This window comes from Cyphomyrmex costatus, unplaced genomic scaffold (genome assembly GCF_001594065.2).
Source record: "Cyphomyrmex costatus isolate MS0001 unplaced genomic scaffold, Ccosl1.0 scaffold4, whole genome shotgun sequence".
Lineage (NCBI taxonomy): Eukaryota > Metazoa > Arthropoda > Insecta > Hymenoptera > Formicidae > Cyphomyrmex > Cyphomyrmex costatus.
Window position 1 is genome coordinate 624,113 of NW_017278207.1, and position 19,389 is coordinate 643,501.

The window sequence follows — 19,389 nt, forward strand, 5'->3', positions numbered from 1 at the left end:
TATTATGACTTGAACATACACATAAAGATGGAGCGAAATTCAACGATATTTACATCAAACAAAAGAAAAAGCACATTTATTATTCAATTTAATACTACGTACTGAAAATAAAGCCTTATCAAACAATTAACATAAATATAATTAAGTGATATTTAAAAAAAATATTCACTATTGCTTTAATCACAGATTTGATATTAATAATTATAACAATAATTATTTTTAGATGCTTGCAAAGTAAAATGAGTATATTTCAATTATTTAACTATGCAGTCAAATAAATTTATTTTGTTGGCTATTTTAAACGTTAATTTTATTTATAGAAAGTATTTGAAAACTCAGCAGATAATCTTTTTTTATATATACCGTTTTATATTATGATTATTGATAATTTCTTATTTATTTATTTATTATTTCTATTTATGTACTTTAATAAAAATATTATTTGTGTACAAATATTGTTACTTAATTAAGTTTTATTAAACGATTCACTTCGTACATTGTTTCTTCTATTAATAAATTTAACATTTAAATTTTACATGTTAATAGTTTACAAAAAATATGCCATGTTTTAATGTTTACAGGTATTTTTTTTCAATTTGTTTAGAACTCAACATCTCTATTATGACGTTGTAATAACTTTTCCATTATTTCATATTTTCATAATAATATAATATTAAAAATATGAAACACAAAATATTGTAATTAGATATTAAAAAGTTACATAACCATTATTTATAAAAATACAATATACATATATTTACTGTAAAACTTGTATAATTACCAACCGAACTTAAAAATATTAATATAAAATAATACTAAATCTTTTTTAGCAAATAACATCTAAATAATTTAATATTTTTCATTGATTACATATATGTAGCTAAAATTGTCTAAATTTGAACAATTAATATATTAAAAAATTAATTAAGCGTTGCTAAATAAATATATGAACTTACCAACCATTGATAATTACAGTTTCTATTTCGTCGGCAACTAGTCTTGAAGAAATTTCAGTTTTCAGTGTCTATACTTGAGGAATATATGTAATCATTTTACCCACAATTCTTCGTTTACGATAACGTTGATTTTAGTCTTTTTATTAAAACGCATAAAAAAAATTTTTTATTCATTTCTTATAAAAATTTCTTTTATAAATCTAAAATTAATAATTTATATAGTCACTTTTATAAATTATAATATTTTTTAAAAACTGCAGGGTGTTCCAATAACTATTACCATCTGAAATATCTTTTAATCTATAAAAGATATAGAGAAAAATTAATATAATCAAAATTAAACGATGTAAAAGGGGCTGTCATACGGTGATAATAATTTTTGTCCAGATAGAGAAGCTTCGGAGATTTCAAGGTCAACTTCGTTTTATCCTTTACGTCTCCACCTACAAAATAATTAGTGACATTACCCTAATCAGCATACCATATTTAAAAAATATTTTTTAAATATTTATTTAATGTAAAATAGTCGTAAAAACATTGAATAAACATTTAAAAAATGTTTCTTAAATATGGTATGCTAATTGGGACATTATGTGCCTTTCAAAACCAAACAACGTTTGTTTGATACTTTTCCTTCTATCGTTAAAAACAAGTGAGTTATTCAGGTGACCTGTTTTAAATGCCTCAAATATAATTTGATCTTTAACATAAAAGCATAGTCAAGAGAAAACTGTGAAAATGAAGTTCAACTCATATATGAGTCATATATGTTATGAAGATATCTTAATAGTCGCGATGTACTTCTATTTAATTATTTAATATGTCCGATAATATATCAAAATGATATAGTTACGTCTTTATTATATAGGTCCTCATTAATCGAGAATTATTTTAATCAACGTGCTTTGACTTCCGTAGGCTCATATCGTGAAAGATTAAACACCGAAATCCGATTTCCGATTTAATCCTTTTTGGCAAGAGCTTACGCAAAGATGATGGCATTAAAACTTCAAAGCGTAGCGTAATTAGCAGCATGTGATACAAGTACTAAAGATTTGCATGTCCCTTATATGCCAAGCGAAACTTTAACCCTTTGTGCATGCCTTCCTTAATGATCCGAGTTTATCAACAGGTTAATCCTTAATCGCCTTAAGAACAATTTACGTAGAAAAAACAATGTGTAAAATTATTTTTATAAAAAAAAAGGGTTTTAAATCTTTTTACTTTTGAAAGATTACTCTATTTTTTAAGTTTTTTGTGAGTTTGGTAATTGTTACATATAAAAGACTACGAACTAAAACAGATGAAAAAAATATTTTTTCACTTTGTGGGTCTTTCATGTCACCAAAAATTTGCGAAAATTTCCGATAACCTATCGTAAAAGCTTAAAGCTTTGCCTACTAAATCGTATTTTAAAAATGTTCCTACGATTTTTTATTCCTGAGTTTTATTCGCGAGTTAAATAAAAAGCATTCTGGTTTTGCTCATAACTCCGTTAAAAATTATTATAACGCAATTTAAAAAACAGATTCTGAAAGCTGAAACTTTACTCTATCGAATGATATAATTGCAACCTAAATTTTGCAATAAATGGTGGGTCGAGGAAAGATCCTTTTACACACATATTGTATATTTCCTTTAATTCAATATTTATTCACTGTAAGTAAATGTCCAGTTTGTACTGCTTAAAAAATATTCATTAAAATTTAGTAAATTTTTGCAGTATTAATAACTTTTATTTAAGATATAATACAATTTATAACATTAATATATTAATAATACTACACTCTGTAAACTTTTATAAACACATAGCTTATACGCTAATCAGCTTACTGCTGACCATGAAATTACAACCTTCATGGGGTTGGGAAAAAAATAATATTCTTTGATCCCCCATGTCGTCGGTCGTAGATGACATTGCTAAATATCACTCGATCGTGCATCCTTGTCCGCTAATCTATCTAATCTGCCCCAAAATGAAATAGTTGCGATTCTTTCGATGGCACCCTTTAGATGCATGTTAGCGGGAGAAAACACTTGACCCGGCTAGGAAGGGTGGCCTCTGAAGTGGTTTACAACAGGGGGATTATATTTGGGACAAAGTGACTGTCAGGGTACGATCATCGTCTCTCTAACTGGTCGTGTTAGCATACCTCTCAAGCCTTTAAAAATCGACTTTTTTAAGCGCTTTATACGTAGTGTTTTTCAAATAATTTTTTTTTTTTACAGATATTTTTCATTTGCTGTAATTATTAATAATAATGTAAAATTAAATTCTGAACATCATTTTTACGTCAATCTCTTTAAAATAAAATCTAATCAAGTACTATCCATCATCGTTCTATGAGATATATATAAAAGTGCCAGCTACCTCTCTTAACAAGAATTTTCCATAAAAATGTTATGAAAAAAATTTCCTTTCTTATATGATGTGCATTAATTTAATGCAAACTATTAAACATCAAAATTTACGATTTCATAATAACAAATACTATACTTCATCTAGTACATAATCACAAAGTATACGTTTCTCCATCCCCAAAGTATTCGCTCCATAAGTAGCTAAATTCCATCAGATTCTTTGGTGAACATATAAATCTGAAAATATCAGATATTACGTACATACATAGACATGTATGTGCAACGACATTTCACGAATATATCACATGCCTGTGCGAACAATACGAGTCGCAGCGTTCTCTCTTTTTTCGCTTTTTTGACTCACCTACGCATCTCCACGCCCCTCCACGTTCCTCTGGGTATCCAGGCAGAACGAGGGCGGCGTAGAAAGCAACGGGGATAGGGTGCTGACTTTTATTACTCCGTCTGATGTTATGAATGCGACCTGTACGCAGCCCCTCGAGCGTACGTTTCCCTTCCTTCGTACATCCTGCATAGCAGTTATGCTTTTTACGGCATGTATATTCGTGGTCATGATTAGTGACAGATACGAAAGCGCGTATACACAACCCCTATTTAGTCAAATACCCCTGAATCTCGATTATTTGACGCAAGGATATGAATTATACACACAATGTTTGACTTTAAGTACGTGTGAAATATTACAATTGAAAAAAAAACTTTTCCATAATTTTAATAAAAGTTTTTAATCGGATTTTTATAAATTCTTTATTAAAATTTTGTTATTAGGTGATATAAAATTTTTGCTATCTCTTTTAATTTAAAACATTTTATCTTTTCGATTCTAATATTTTTTTCATAATTTGATATCATTAAGAAATAAAAGAAAAGAAATTGTGAAAATAGTGTAAAACCAATTTTATTGTAATATTTTGAGTGTAACAATGTACTTCTTGTGACATATAGAATGTAATATTCAAAAGATATGGACATACTATTCATTTATAATCAATTAGCCAATAAATAAATGGATAGACGGTTAAATGTTATTTTTTGTATCATTTTTTTAGGAATTTCGATGGTACGTTTTAATTCTCATAAAAGCTGAATAAAATCACAAGCACCACTTTAGTTGTATGTATAAAAATATTTATCTTTATCCTCTTCAATATATATATACTTTAATTAATATGTTTATAGATACAAATAATCATAACGTATTTGTACGTAAAATTATTTAACAACTTTATTATCATTTGGCATATAATTACACATGATACGTATACTATTTAATGAAATTTATAATTTATCAAGTATCTGTGCACATGATTGAGTTATCCTCACACAACATATGACGCTGTAGGATAACTTTATTTTGAAATACAGATAAATTAATTGTAATTAGATATAGAAATATTAATGATTTCGAGACTATTTATATCTACTGTTAGTTTGAATATCTGAATGAAACTATTAAGACAAATTGTCTTTGTTTTAATCTCATTATACAAATATGAAAGTAACTGTTGAATGTTATAATACCGATAATGATTAGAAAAGTGCAGCTAGTGGTAGAATACGTTGCTAATCGTTGCGACAATATTTACATGCCTCGCCCCTTAATAACGCGGATGTCGCTCATGCTACTGGTCGATGCGAGACATCCGCATCTGAGAAGAATATTGCAATCAGTTGCAACCAGTCGTTTCGCTGAGTAATAAATTATACTCGACCACTCATTGTCGTGTCCGCAACACTAATTGGATGCTAAAACGGGCTACAAACGTCCGAGATTTCTATATTTCTTGAGCCATTTTGTAAACAGTTTGTTCCTTAATTGTAATCCTTGTATTGTGCGATACACGCTGAAATCGTTCAAGTTAACTGACAATTTGATTTTAAAAAAACTTGATTTCTATTAACTCAATACTTATATTTGTATGTATGTTTAATTATTAAGTCTTTTTTATTCATTGTTAAGAAAAGGCATCGAAAAAAATTGTTTATTAAATGTTGATCATTTATGCGAAAATAATTAACTTTTAGGGTGAGGGATAAGTAATTATAATAATCCTACACTACATAATTGTTGTTATTTGAAGAGGAAGTCAGTACATAAATTTAACTTGTATGCGAATTGCGGATTCTAGAAATTATATATTTAATAATGATAGGAGTTGTATAAAGACCCTATAAAGTAATTATTTACGTTTTCCAATACTCTAGAAATACTCTTTTATATAAAGGACTATAATGTTTGAACAAAATATGATATTTGCAATGCATATATTATTGATATTAGTACAATATAATTTCGTTTAATGCATTTTTATAATTAATATAAAATACTTTTTTTTAAATTGAATTAAATTGAATTATATATAACATTGGTCAAAATATTGCAATAATATTTGTCTTATTACTTCATATAAATTTAACATGTTTACAACTTTTTACAAGTCTAAATTTAAAAGTAGGTTTCTATATGTCTATTAAAAACACATTATTTTTACTTTTAATTAATACATTATCATAATTATAACCTAATAATAAAATATGCGTTATAATGTAATCGTTAATTCTATCAGGACAAATATTCGAGAAATGATGAGTTGTGAAAATATGGAAATTTGGAGAGTCAGTGATGCGCGTGCAAATGGCGAAACGATGTTGAATACACATTCACGTACACATCACATTGACGATTTTAATATCCGCGAATGATAAACAAAGTGGTATCTAACGAAGTGGATAGAGGCGCGCCGTAATAAAATTTGCGTTGCGCTTCGTCGTGACCGAGTCGGGGGAACACCACGAGCGGTTTCCTCCGATTTCAATTACCCAGAGCGACTGGTGTATATGGATGCCTGTTTGAGTAAAAACGCAAAAGGCTGAGGGAAACGTCAAGAGTCGCTTTGCAATACCAATTTATCATTCGGTCAACCAGAATATTGAAATCTGCTCCGCCATATTTCTAAATGTCTTGAAATATACTCCAGCATATTGCATTTTTTAGAATCTTTAATAATAACGCTATTTTAATTCTGTGTATTATGTGTATATATACATACATATATATACATATGTTATATATGATACACGTAAAGTGTGTATATGATATTTGTAAAGTATGAAATATAAGATATAAAATATTATTATATGTTATCAATCATTATAAATATTTTTAAATAAATTCAATTGCATAATATTATTAGTAAATATTTTATTTAATCATGTAAGTATTCTATAAATAAACTAATTAGCTTATAATATATATTCGAAACTAACTTGAAAGATATGCATATCACTTATACTCGAGCAACATATAATAATACGGTCGTTTTACTAAAGTGCTCATGCGTTTATATGAATTTCGTCCGTCAAAGAAGGTTCACGATTAAAACTGCGGTTAATCTCATCCATCCCTCCTCAGCCCTCTCGTAACAGTCGCTCTTTAGCGTTGCTTGGTTTTATTCCACTAAAAAGCCCATCTGCGAGTGAAGGACGTAGAGGATAACGCAGAAGGAGAGGAAACAATTTAGTGAGAGAGGGAGAATGGTAAAAAGAACAACAAATATCAGCAGAAGGGCAGTAAGAGGCAGAGGAAGGGAAAGCTTGGAAGGGAAAAGATGTAAAGAAAAAGGAAAGACTAGGTATACAGTGAAGGCGAAAAGAGGACGGCTTAAAAGAGATTTCTTTTATTATTTTCTCTATACAACACTTCACATAGAATATGAAAATATTAATTTTATAAAGCAAAGAAAAAAAAAACAGATTAAGTAATCTAAAAAATTTTCTATAACGTTCTTAATTCATTCATTACGAATTGTATATTTTTTATTACTATTTTGTCTTTCTGAGTATCAATTGCAGACAATTTGTATAAATATAATTTCAGGAATCTGTCTTCATTTTTGTATTTTATACTAAGTACAAAAACATTAAATAAATATATAAGCAACGTCAGATTATTTAAATGTTGGTTAATTTTATATTTCTAAAGGATACATAAACGTACGTACTACTGAAACAAGTGCAAAATACCGTGTGGAAGACTGCACGTATATGAGCGTAGTGATTTAGACAGAAAGATAAATATATGGAAAGTGCGATAAAGCAGATAGCAAGGCAGATAGATAGACGGACAGAGAGAGGGTGGTTAACGAGATAGGGCGATAGAGAGAGAGCGAGCGAGTTTACTGGGGGTAGGGTGAGACCCCACAAAGGCAGTGGGGCTCTTTTGATTCGCGAGCTAATTGGAATGCCGCGGATGCCAACGACGATGGAGCAGGGGTTGGGATACCCTCCACCGGAAAGTGGGGGTTGCAGGGCTCTTGCAAGTCCCGCTGTAACCGAGGGATAGGCGGAGCTTACATCTCGTACAGGGTTGTAGCGCGAGATATCGAAGCTTATCTCGCCTTCGTTCTTTCGCCCCGTGACGATTTCGATCTCATCGTGCAGCTTTATCTATGCACAAGCTTCTTTGTACGACGATTCACTGGTTTCTAGGAATTTTGTAAATTAATAATTTACCTGTGCAAACAGAAAAGTGATACGAGAAAATTTAACCAAAGTAATTAGGCAATTTCATCTCTTCTATTTTTTGATATATTTTAATATTAAAAAATTTTATATATTAAAAAAAATTTATACACTAACTGTATATTTTACAATAAAAGCATATTTTTAAGTCTTGTAAATGTTTAGTAAATTATGTAATAGTCAAGCGTATTTGTTACACGATACAGTGCGTTTGTGAGATATTCCAAAATCTAAAATTTTATTATTATTTTATAGAGTAAAAATGTATTGGATGAGATTATTGCGTTGTTTCCTTTAACTAAATTAAAAAAAATAATCTAGTGCACAATAGCTCTTTTAAACCCAGTTTTTTTCTCTAAATTAAAAATAAAAGAAGCAATTTACTAATTTAAATAAATTATTTTATTCATTTATAATTCGAGAACGCATACACATGAGGATTTATGATTTACCGATAATGAGTTTTAAAGTATATGTGATGATGTGTTAATTATAGAGAGGATACCGTAATATTAATAACAGCCGTACCAATTAATTTTGAATAAATGGAATTTGTGACAAAATGGTACATTACGAATTGATTGATATCTTTCTCCGTATCTCCGTAATGGCGAAGTCTACATGATTGTGCATCAAGGGCTTTTTGTGATGCTTTGACACGGGTCCTATGCTAATTTATCACGGTGACAATGAGGCTTCCACGTAACGAGCGAATATTAGTTACTAACCATCATCCATGTCAAATTTTTATATAGGGGAACAGTACGCGTGATGCAATTTATGTGTGTATTACTATAGACTTTCATAAATTTTATAACAAGGCAAATATTGTACTTTTTGAGACTGCTAATATTTCAAGATTATTAAAGATTAAGATTTACGTGTGCCAAAATAACTCTATCAAATTTTTTTATTTTTAACATGTACATATCAATTTTGTAAATTTTTTATCAAAAACAATGAAATCTAATCCTTCGTATAGTATTAAATAATATTGTACTTTGCATGTTCATGTATTTTGTAAAATATATTACATATATTACATATAATTCAGATTTACTTGCATCCTTTTGCAAATGTGAAATTTGTTTATTTCATAAAATATTTGATTATATTTTAAAACCTTTTTATTGCGCCTTTTTTATAATAAGCAATATCTACTTCTGATAGTATAACGAAAAAAAATTAAGTTTATAATTAAATAAAGCGCAATTTTTCGGCGTAAATATGACAGAACGTTATTAATATTTAAATAAAAGCTTCAGTCAAAGCTTCTCGTTTACTCTCGACTAGTAGTTACATAAAGAGCCACTCCCTCTTTCCAGACTTTGACCATTTCGAGTGAAATAAAAATTATTTGAAAATTCATACAAAATGTAGAGTGATTCTCTTCCTATTCACATTATCCATGAAATTTGGAATATTCCCATATTTCGTAATCATAAAATATTTCATAATAATTCATACCTTCATAATATAACTTTTTTATTACACTACACAAAGATACAAAATGCATCTACGCGATTCAAGACTTTCATCTGATTCTAATTTTTTGAAAGTATTAAAATGCTGTTGAATAACATTTGTCATACTCTTATGGCTTATTTCATTTTCTGACAATGTACATAAGGAAAACTCTAGTATCAGTTGTGTATACTAAATAGTTAATAGAAATAACATGAGCATTAATTTAGGTATGGATATTAATTTGGGATTAATTAAACATACCATTTATGTTTAATGTACAGATTGAGAGTTTATTCTCGATTTAACATGTATGCGTACGTCTATCATATAATTAATTATATAATAGTATCACGTATTTACAGTAGATTTTGTGCGCCAGTGCCAAAAGACATAAAGTGACGTTTATCTGTTCAAAATTACAATGAGAAAAGAATGTTAAATCGCTTCATCAGCTTTATCGATTTTATTCAATTTGTATGTACATTGTGAAACTAACTTTTTATACCTTTGTGGCATAACTTTTAATTACATTACACAGAATACATCTACACGATTTGAAAGACAGTTACAAAAATATATGTTAGACAAACGGTAGAAGAGAACTGACTGTGAATAGAAGTATTGTTGTAACTTCTGCGAGTTACAAAGTGCAATGTCATTTTTTATTATTTTGTATTTTTTTCGGTTATCGACAATTTTATATTTCATCACGTTTCTCGTTTAGTAGGTGACACTATATAGTCAGTGACGGGTAATCTAAAAATAGCGCAATATTCATTTTAAGAACGTCCATATTATTGTAAATCTGTCTTTTACTCATAATAAAATAGTTAATTTTTAACAGATAATAGTCGGACAATTCCTTATTATAATACATAGTGATTTATTTATTAAAATTATTCCAAAAATTTTATTTTAAAGATGTTATTTTTTGTAGACACAAAATAAATTTTATTATTTTCTTAAGATATCAAAATTTTAAGAGGCAATAAAATTCCAGAAGACAAATTCATGTATGTTTATCAATTATTCAAAATTAATGTTTTACACCCGTAAAACATTAATTATCTCAATCGTTGATAATGGCTTATGAAAGTGATAAAAAAAGAAAATATTTAAGGATCATAACGAGCAGGTATTCGAGTTGCGCCTTGTGCTGTCTGCGCAGAATGTCTGATTCTATCGCTTAAAGTGTTTGGCGTATCTTTGGTATATCTGGATGACATCCTTGCAAACTCATGCGATATCTCATCCATTGGATGTTTTTCTTCTAATGTTTCGTGCATTGATATATTAGTATTCCTGGGACGTCGTGATTTCATCGTATACAAAGCCGATGGTGGAATTTCACAAAGCCCTATATTTCCTTCAAAATGATGTTTCGGCTTACAATGGCTGCACCAAGATTGATCGAGTACCTCCGCATCATCACCTAAAAGAGGTAAGGAAATTAAAGAATTATTATATATTATAAACCTTGATATACAAAAACTTAATAATGAATTTGACTATTTGTTTCAGTTAATAAATAAATATGAAAATTAATTTAAAAAGATATACAGGATATTTAAAAAATAGTTGACTAAACTATATATAGGAAAAGAAGCGTTTCCGAATCCATGTTTATATGACATTTTTCATTCTTACAATGAGTGGAATATGCTTTTACAGTTTTGCCTTCTATTTCTGAAACATCCTGTATATGTTGTTTGCTTACCAAAACGCGCCTTTGTCGAGAAAGCAGAATTATCCTGGAACCTACAGTTGTTTCTTCTCGAAGTTGATGGTTTCCTGGTTGAAATAGTACCGCAACGGCTACACTTTCTCCTATCAGCGAGTTCTGCCTCCGTAAATGACTTTATTTCTGGTCTCGTCCGTGCTCGGCGAGTTAGCGAAGCCATCGTATCATATCGATCTATTGAACTCCTTTGCGGAATCCAATTTTGATGATAACCCATTGATAATCTTCGAGGAGAATTTTTCACTGCTTGAGCCGTGTACAGATCTTCTTCCGACAACGTTTCATGGATATCGTGCTCATGTGTGTTATGATAGTACCTAATCATACAGGCACCTCGCAGAAATTTGGCGTATCGATGATAGAATATGTATGAATAATGAGAATATCAAACCAAAAGCATAATGCAGATAATTTATCATTAAGCTGTTTAATTATAATGTATCCTGTTTAAACGTGCGTTTGTGTCTCTAATTTCTAGCGATTTATGCTACTTTGTCATGCACAATCCATTTAGTTCTTCATTAGCTTTGAATGGACTGTCCGTGCAATAGTGCGATTAAACTAGCACAAATTGAGGAATAATTGGAATTAACTAAATTAAATGAAATAAGCGTAGTAAAATATATTTTTATAAGTTTCTGATCTTAGTAAATAGATAACAAGAGAAATTATATTTTCTTCAATTAAAAGCATTAAATTCATCGGTTATTAAGTCAAAAATTTTATTATATAAATAAAATAATTTTTCGTGTATAAGAACTTATATTACAAACCTTGTTGGTAAATGATAAGCTGGATATAGTTTTGGTGATTGTTGAGAATAACGAATTCTATGTGGATCTTGTTGCTGGTTAATCATTCGCATTCGCTGTGCTCGCAACAATGCATCTTTCTTAACTGTATTGCGTTGTATAGCTCGTGTTTCGGCAGGTGCATCAGATTCTTCATCTATCTCATCGTCTGCTTCCTGCTCATCGTATTCCTTATTGATGGACTTCTCGACTCTTTTGTCATTTCGACGAGATCGATTGTTTTCCGCTGTATAGGAACATTTTATTTTAAGAAATTAAGTGCAATCACAATAATTATGTCGTTTTTATTTCATTTCATATAATTATTCTTTAAATAAATATAGCTTATTTTATTAGAGAGAAAGATTTTTGTATGTTCTCAATATTATTTCTTAATATTATTATTAATCTCTTTTGTGTTTCTTCTATCTTTTATTTGTTTATAAATATAATAATTAAAATAGCTTAGATCAGATTTTTTATATTCTTTGAAAGATATGTTTAAACTATATATGGATTAATTAATAACATTTACTAATAATTTTTTTAAACATAATGGAGTTTTGTGAATGTAAAAACAGTTAAATTAAAAAACATTCACATTTTATACCTTCCTCTTCAGCATCTTCTTCTAAATTATCTTCCGTAAAATTTCCTAGTTCATCGTCGATATATTCTGTATTATTCTCATCTTCTTGTTGAGTCTTATACCGATCTTTGTTTATGACATCAACATTATCGATACGATCTTTATTTCTAGCAGTTTTCGTAGTAATCTGTTGGTATCGCTGTGGTACTTCCGCGTGAAGAGCAGAAGATTGTTTCGGATGTGTTGAATATGGATAAGCGTTATGTTTTAAGGTCTTGTAAGAATTTGCGGAAGAATAATAGTTCACTGTTGATTCTGGCATAGGACTTTGATGACGTCTAAAAATCAGGAAACTGCTTTTGATTCACTTTTATAAACTGTTATCTATTTATAAAAGGTGTTGTTTTTTCCCTGGCGTTATACGCCAAAAGAAGTTGAAATTACACTTTTAATAAAGCATTGTGCATTTAAATTCAAAATTTAACACGAATTTAAATATTAAATCTTCGAATATTGTATGAGTTAAATTTGTGTTGATAAAATTTTTAATAAAATATTTTTAATATGTATATGTAAGGTAATATGAGACACTTTAAGTTTTGTCATTTATTAAAAATTACCTAGTACTCTTATCAATGGTATCTTGACTGTTTCTTTGTGTATATTTCCAATATGCATCAGGTGGAACTCTAGCATTAATGGTTTGATTAGCAGACCACGTAGATGTATGTGGTGAAATGTACTTTGTTTTAGATCTTCCAATTTGTTCCATTCTCGTCAGAAAGCTTGTATAAATATTTAAACGTTGTCAAAAATGAACCTTTCCATTTGTAATTTTTTAATTCTCATACGTTATATTCCACCTTCTTCAAATTTTGTTTCTCACTGTTTATTATATTTCTATTTACACTGTTTGCTTTTGACACAATTTTTTATTACTTTATTTATTCTGTTTGTTTAAATTTTGCTCAAGTGATTTGCACTTCTTATTATAACAATTTACTGATCACAAATATGTTTATAATTTTTTTAAGACACGATAAATTTTGTCGTATTTATCGTATAATATAATATGTCATATCGGTTTATTTTGACAATTTTAAGCTAAAGTATGAAAGAAATGTTTTAAGAAATAGGAAACTCACTTTAGCACAATCTATAATATTAATATCTGTTTGCAATACACAGTTCTCTTCGTCACAATTTGTAATACAATTTCTTCAAAGAAGACGCTTGAATTTTGTAGTGCAATATTAAGAACTGGCAAGATGATTAGCACAAAGATGAGAATGAAGAAAGAAAGATGCGATGTGGATATTTTACACAGGTAGTTATATAAAATTATACTTCTTCAGGAGATTGACAATTGCACGTTCGAAATTTCATCTGCAACTACATCCGCGTAGAATAACTTCTCGGCTTCCTAGGATAATGAAATGAAAAGGATAGAGCGGCGTAGTTAAAGAAGAAGGAACAAGGTAACAGTCACGATCTAGGAATGCATAGATCGTGATTTTCTGTTTCACCATTTGTCGGTTTCGTTGCTGTCTTCGTGTTCCAACGACGAGTTTAACGTGCGCTGAAACTCGTGCACTCTTTGACTCTGTTGCTCGTGATGCAACTTTCGCCACTTAATGCGACGATTCTGGAACCAGACTTTAACTTGGGCCTCGGTCAATCGAAGCGCATGAGCCAAATACAATCTTTCAGGGCCCACCATGTATTGCTGTCGTGCAAATTCACCCTCCAATCGTTCCAATTGTTCCGCTGTGAAAATTGTTCGCACCCTCTTCACTTTGCCGCCTCCACCAGAACCAGAACTCGAACTGCTGTTCTTCGCTGAGCTTTCCTGACCTGAGAAAATAGCAAGCAAACGTGTACAATAACAACAAAGAACATTTAATTGCATCGTCTGTAACAAAAGTTAAACGATAATAAAGCGCTATAGTAAAAAAAAACTATATTAAAATGCAATATATGCTAACCTTATATTACTGTGGTCTTGTTTAACGTAATTACTCGCGATGTTTTTGTATCCCACAATACTATATTTCAATTTTTATTATTCTTTTTAATAATTTACAATTAAGTAAGAATGGATAATTTATACATCTTTTAGATGAAAACACATGCAACAATTGATTAAAAATTGTGAAGCAATTTGCGCTAAATATATGTAATAACGTGTGCATAAACAATGTTCATACATTTTATAAATTTATAAACTTCAGGTTTATAATGAGGTATCCTGAACACCCTACGTGACTAATAAAAGAGTAGCAGATAGGTAATAAGGTTAAGTTGCACACGTGCATTTAAGCATAAACCATTAAAAAAATTCGAAAGATATATTATGTAGGTGTTCTAAAAAATTTTACAGCAAAAATATTATTTTTATTTATTACCTGTATTTAAAATTGAGAAATTTTGAATACTATTATTGCTTTCTTTTCGACATTGAAAATTTAGTTATTTGACATGTTCATTCTGGTAGAAATTAAAATTTATCTGAAGTTAGTTATACGCTTTCGATTATCATACAGTACACATAATAACATTTCAATTGTTTTTTATTCAATTAAATTAATACATTTATTGCATATAGTAGTCTGTTAAAATGTTAAATGCATTTCTTATAATTGAAGCAAAATGTTGTCTTCTTACAAATATCAAGTCTTTTTAATATTGCTGTTTTAAAATAACTTTGCTTTGACTTTATGATTCCTACCTTGATTGCGATTATAATTTTAATAAATAAAGGTTTGAGTTTTATGTAAAAATAATACTTACTAATATCTAATATTTATTTCCTTTATCGTTTACTTTATTTACTTCCAATAAATAAATTTAAATGTTTAATTTTGTATAAAATATTTGAAACAGTTTTTTCTTACTTGTTAACTTCATAAAACTTATAATATCTTTATTGTAAAGTAATTAGTAAATATCATGACAAATAAATATCATTATCCAACGTATTATTATCCCCTCATTATATATCTCGTCTTTGATTTAATCAAACCGACAAAAAAGCATAATTAATAACAGCCAGAATTAACAATGAATTAACACATACATAATAAATAAAAGAAACTAATAGAAAAAATATTATAAATACCCTGATGTTTTCTGTATTGTTGCTGCTGATTTCGTTTTTCGCGCTGATTATTCCTTAAGCCCAAGATCGCGTCAATGGTAAAGGACTTCGCTTGTTGCTGCTGCTGTTGTTGAGAATGTTGCATGTGAGTAATCGAATGCGGATGCGGCACTTGCGTTGACAAATTTTGCGCGGATAGTTCTGTACCGAGTAGATGCGAGCGTCTCATACGCTCCAAAGCTATAGCTTCGAGATCGGGGTTCCTCGGCTGTACTTGCAAGTTCCTAAATTCTTTGTGATGTAACATGCTCGAATTTTCTAGTAAATCAGCACCACCACGCAATCTTTCAAGAGCCAAACCGTGCGTATCCCTCATTCTATCCAGGGAAAAGTTGAACTCTTTCATGCGATCTAGATTGTAGTTTTTGAGCAGGCCGAAGTCCTTTATTTCCTTTTCCACCACGAAATTAAGATCCTTGCTGTACCTATCTAAGGAGGATAACGACGCATGAGGACTCCTTTGCTTCGTCTCGCGCAAATTAAACAGCACGTTTTTAGCGCTGGAATTTTTTGGTCTGCAAAGCGTTGTGGCATCAGTCGATTCCTCATTCTCGTTCAATCTTTCCAACGAATAATTAATTTCAGTCAAATTATTAGCAGAGTAACCGAAATCTTTGACTTTATTCAACGTCATAGTCAAATTTCTGGTCGAATTTTCGCATGGAAATTCACTGAATCGGAGAGACGTCCTATCGCCGCCTTCAAGATTAAGATGAAAGTCTTTCGGTTCTGTCGATGCATCTTCTTTAGTTTTATCAATAGATAGATTCAGCTCTTTGATCCGCTCATAATTTTGAAAAGCTCTTAATTGAGATTCCGAATGGCTGCTGTCACTTATGCAATCCGATAAGTCTTCCGCCGTTAATCTACCCGACGGATCACTCGTCTCCATTTTGAAATGTTTTTGAAACTGTTACTTTACTTCAATATTTTCTAGATATATTTTTCGATCATATAGCCGCAATTAGCAACTGTTTATGTTAAACTTTTTGTTACTTAACACAGATATTAATTTGGCTTCAAAGAATACAATCAAATGCGATAAAGAATTACACCAAAAAAGTTCAGAGTTTTTCTTTTTAGAACGTTATATTATTTGCGTAAACGTTTATCACAAATTCTTTTTGTAGAAATGGTGGTCAACTAAATATATCCAATTAATTTTTCTTCTTCACCATGATCATTAATTATTCACTGTCAGATTTATTCTCAGAAATACTAATTTATCATGTATTTTTTATTAAACAAATTAAACCATTTTTTAGTCACATTAACTTGTCATTCGAAAATCTTCAAACCGCACAATGTCGAAATCGAAAGTCATTAGAGTGTCATCACAGCAACGTTTATTATCGATTAATTATTATCCCATCATAAACAACAAATTCACACGCACTGTCACAATTGTTGCAGATTCATTGAATAACTGTAAGTTGCTCAGATTATCAAATGGTAAATAAATTGATGGATAAGTACGTACAAAACGGAAATAAAAGCAAAGCGGCACGAGAAGAAACAGTAGCGGTATCGAAAGACCGAACTATGAAGGCGCTTTCGACGAAGTATGATCGGACCGCGTTGGCGCTCTGCAGCATCCAAGGATAATGATGTCAAGCACGAGGATCACCGCTATCGGATAGGGTTGGCCAACGGGACCAAGGATATCCAGCTAATGATCCCGTACGTGACGAGGAGGGTATTCACCCGCCGCCTCGTAACCCTCCTTGCCCGCCCGCCATCCCTAACAATCAGTCGACCGTTATGTTTCACCTCCGCAACCCCCAAATGGACCGCAGGATACCCCCTCGTACGGTCAATATTTTTTCATTCGACGAGAGAAGGCCGGGGCGCACGTCGTCGCCGAAACCTGGTTGGCCGGATTCTGCCATCACCCCGTGTCCAGGACACGCCTACCGCGAACACCGTGGGGGGTTATTTGCGGGGAGTCTGTTACTTTTTTCTACCCTCTATCTCGAGCTATCCAGCCAGCATCCACCTCCGTCGACTCACAACCCGTTCTTCCTCATCGTCGTTCTGCGAAAGCCTCCCCCGTCCCACTTTGCAAGCACCCATTAATAAGCTTTCGCCTAGACCGACTAGCTCACTTGAAGATGCTGATACCGACACCCAGGCTTCTCAGAAAGCCTGGTGTATCTGTGGGGACAAAGATGAGCGCGTGCGTGAACGTAGTTAGCGCCTTGCTTCGGCCGCTCGTCAGCAATGTCATCCGCGTCCAAGACCTTCCGGTAATTAGGTCCTAATGATGATGAGGTAGTTTAATTTTGTTCGGATGATCTTTCTTATCTCGTCTTGGATTGAGATAGTCTTTAACATCGAAGAGTTCACTCGCTATGGATTATTGGGAGGAATTTCGCGCAATTTATCTTACGAAATTTCGCGCTGACTCGGGAAATTCTTGAGCTAATTACACAAAGATGGTAATATTATAATGAACATAAATTAATTATAGAAAACTGTTACCGAAAGATGTTTAGAATATTGTTGATATATTTTTCGAAATATTCATAGACAAAATTTTTGTACTTAAGGTGTATCTACATGTATTACATGTAATAAAATAAATCGGTGTTTTTGCAATTTATTTTTACATATTTTTATAAATAAATTTATAATTGATAAAAATTATGTTTAAAAATGTATTATTATACTTTCTTTTTATAACAAAGAATTGAATTCTAAAACATATTAATGTTTAAAATAAAAAATATAATTTTCAAATATTAGTAAAGAGAAAGATATTGCCAATTATAATGTATATGTGTATTTATCTACAATTCCTTTATATAACTATATTAAGAATAACACACGATGACCCCTCCTCCCATCATCGTTATTAATATATTCTAAAGATGTCGAGGTAAATAAGTCCTCCTTAATTGCTTCATGCCAATCTGAAACTTCATCCACAATCCCCTCATTAGACGTTGACGGGTACGCGGGAATTTCAGTACCTTGGAAAACCTCTAAGGAGGTTACACTCGAGGGCAAGAGCTTAATTATGTCGAGGTTTTACATCATATCGACTTCATGCACGCACAGCCTTATCTTTCTGTTGATGACAACAAATATTATCTTAATAATACACGGTGCTTTAAAGTCAAAGAGAAGAACTGATTTAACCGAATTAAAAAATTTTTTATGTTAATTACATTTTTTTACAATCCGTCAATGTGACTAATGTGTGTAGTATAATAGAGTAAAATCTTTGGATATTTCATAATTACGCAATTTTTTTAACGTGTGTTTCTGTATGCAAAAATTATTTTTGCACACATATAAAAAATGTTGTAGAGTTCTATTTACAATGTCTAAATATAATGTGTGTTATTAATAAATTCACATATTCCAACTTTCATAATGTACGCATATGCATGAATAACACGTCTAATAAAAGTTTTACGCTCGAAAAGCCATTATGAAGTTAAGATTGAGCTATAAATTTCAAATTTACACACAACTTTTAAGCTGTTCTCTAACTATTTTACAAACAGTTCATAATTGCATCGTATATTTCTTATTGCATAAACTTCGCTATAAATTATTTTACTATAAGAGATTGTAGCATCCCGATAATATAATTCTTTCAGTTGCAAATTTTTATTTATCGAATAAAGAATCTAAATTTTTTGTAGATTATTTTTACATTTGTATGTGTATATTTTAAGTTAAATTAGAAGAATTATAGAGAGTTAAGAGGTTTTGAATTATTTTGCTGAAACGTGCATTTTTATACGTGCATTTTTATTACATGCATAAAAAAATTT

At 30.5% G+C, this 19,389-nt stretch overlaps 2 protein-coding genes across 6 annotated transcripts; both read right to left on the reverse strand.

The window, feature by feature from the left end:
- Positions 1 to 10,406: 10,406 nt before the first annotated feature.
- LOC108777028 (uncharacterized) lies at positions 10,407 to 13,640 on the reverse strand. Of its 3 annotated transcripts, XM_018543813.1 has the most exons (6): positions 13,593 to 13,640; positions 13,068 to 13,136; positions 12,460 to 12,785; positions 11,841 to 12,105; positions 11,044 to 11,384; positions 10,407 to 10,758 (listed from the first exon to the last, which is right to left on the reverse strand). In XM_018543813.1, exons 3-6 carry the CDS (start codon positions 12,767 to 12,769, stop codon positions 10,442 to 10,444), a joined length of 1,233 nt encoding a protein of 410 aa, XP_018399315.1. In that variant the 5' UTR covers positions 12,770 to 12,785; positions 13,068 to 13,136; positions 13,593 to 13,640; the 3' UTR covers positions 10,407 to 10,441. The 3 variants fall into 3 exon arrangements, with proteins under 3 accessions (XP_018399315.1, XP_018399314.1, XP_018399313.1); XM_018543812.1 differs by lacking the exon at positions 13,593 to 13,640 and having other exon boundaries at positions 12,469 to 12,785; positions 13,068 to 13,289; XM_018543811.1 differs by lacking the exon at positions 13,593 to 13,640 and having other exon boundaries at positions 13,068 to 13,289.
- A 329-nt stretch (positions 13,641 to 13,969) lies between these two features.
- On the reverse strand, positions 13,970 to 16,496 carry LOC108777032 (uncharacterized). 3 transcript variants are annotated; one of them, XR_001940812.1, is made up of 3 exons: positions 14,853 to 14,932; positions 14,433 to 14,492; positions 14,245 to 14,301 (listed from the first exon to the last, which is right to left on the reverse strand). XR_001940812.1 is itself a non-coding variant. In XM_018543817.1 (2 exons), exons 1-2 carry the CDS (start codon positions 16,494 to 16,496, stop codon positions 13,970 to 13,972), a joined length of 1,263 nt encoding a protein of 420 aa, XP_018399319.1. The 3 variants fall into 3 exon arrangements, 1 of the variants encoding a protein (XP_018399319.1); XM_018543817.1 differs by lacking the exons at positions 14,433 to 14,492; positions 14,853 to 14,932 and adding an exon at positions 15,566 to 16,496 and having other exon boundaries at positions 13,970 to 14,301; XR_001940811.1 differs by lacking the exon at positions 14,433 to 14,492 and having other exon boundaries at positions 14,227 to 14,301.
- Between the last annotated feature and the right edge of the window lie 2,893 nt (positions 16,497 to 19,389).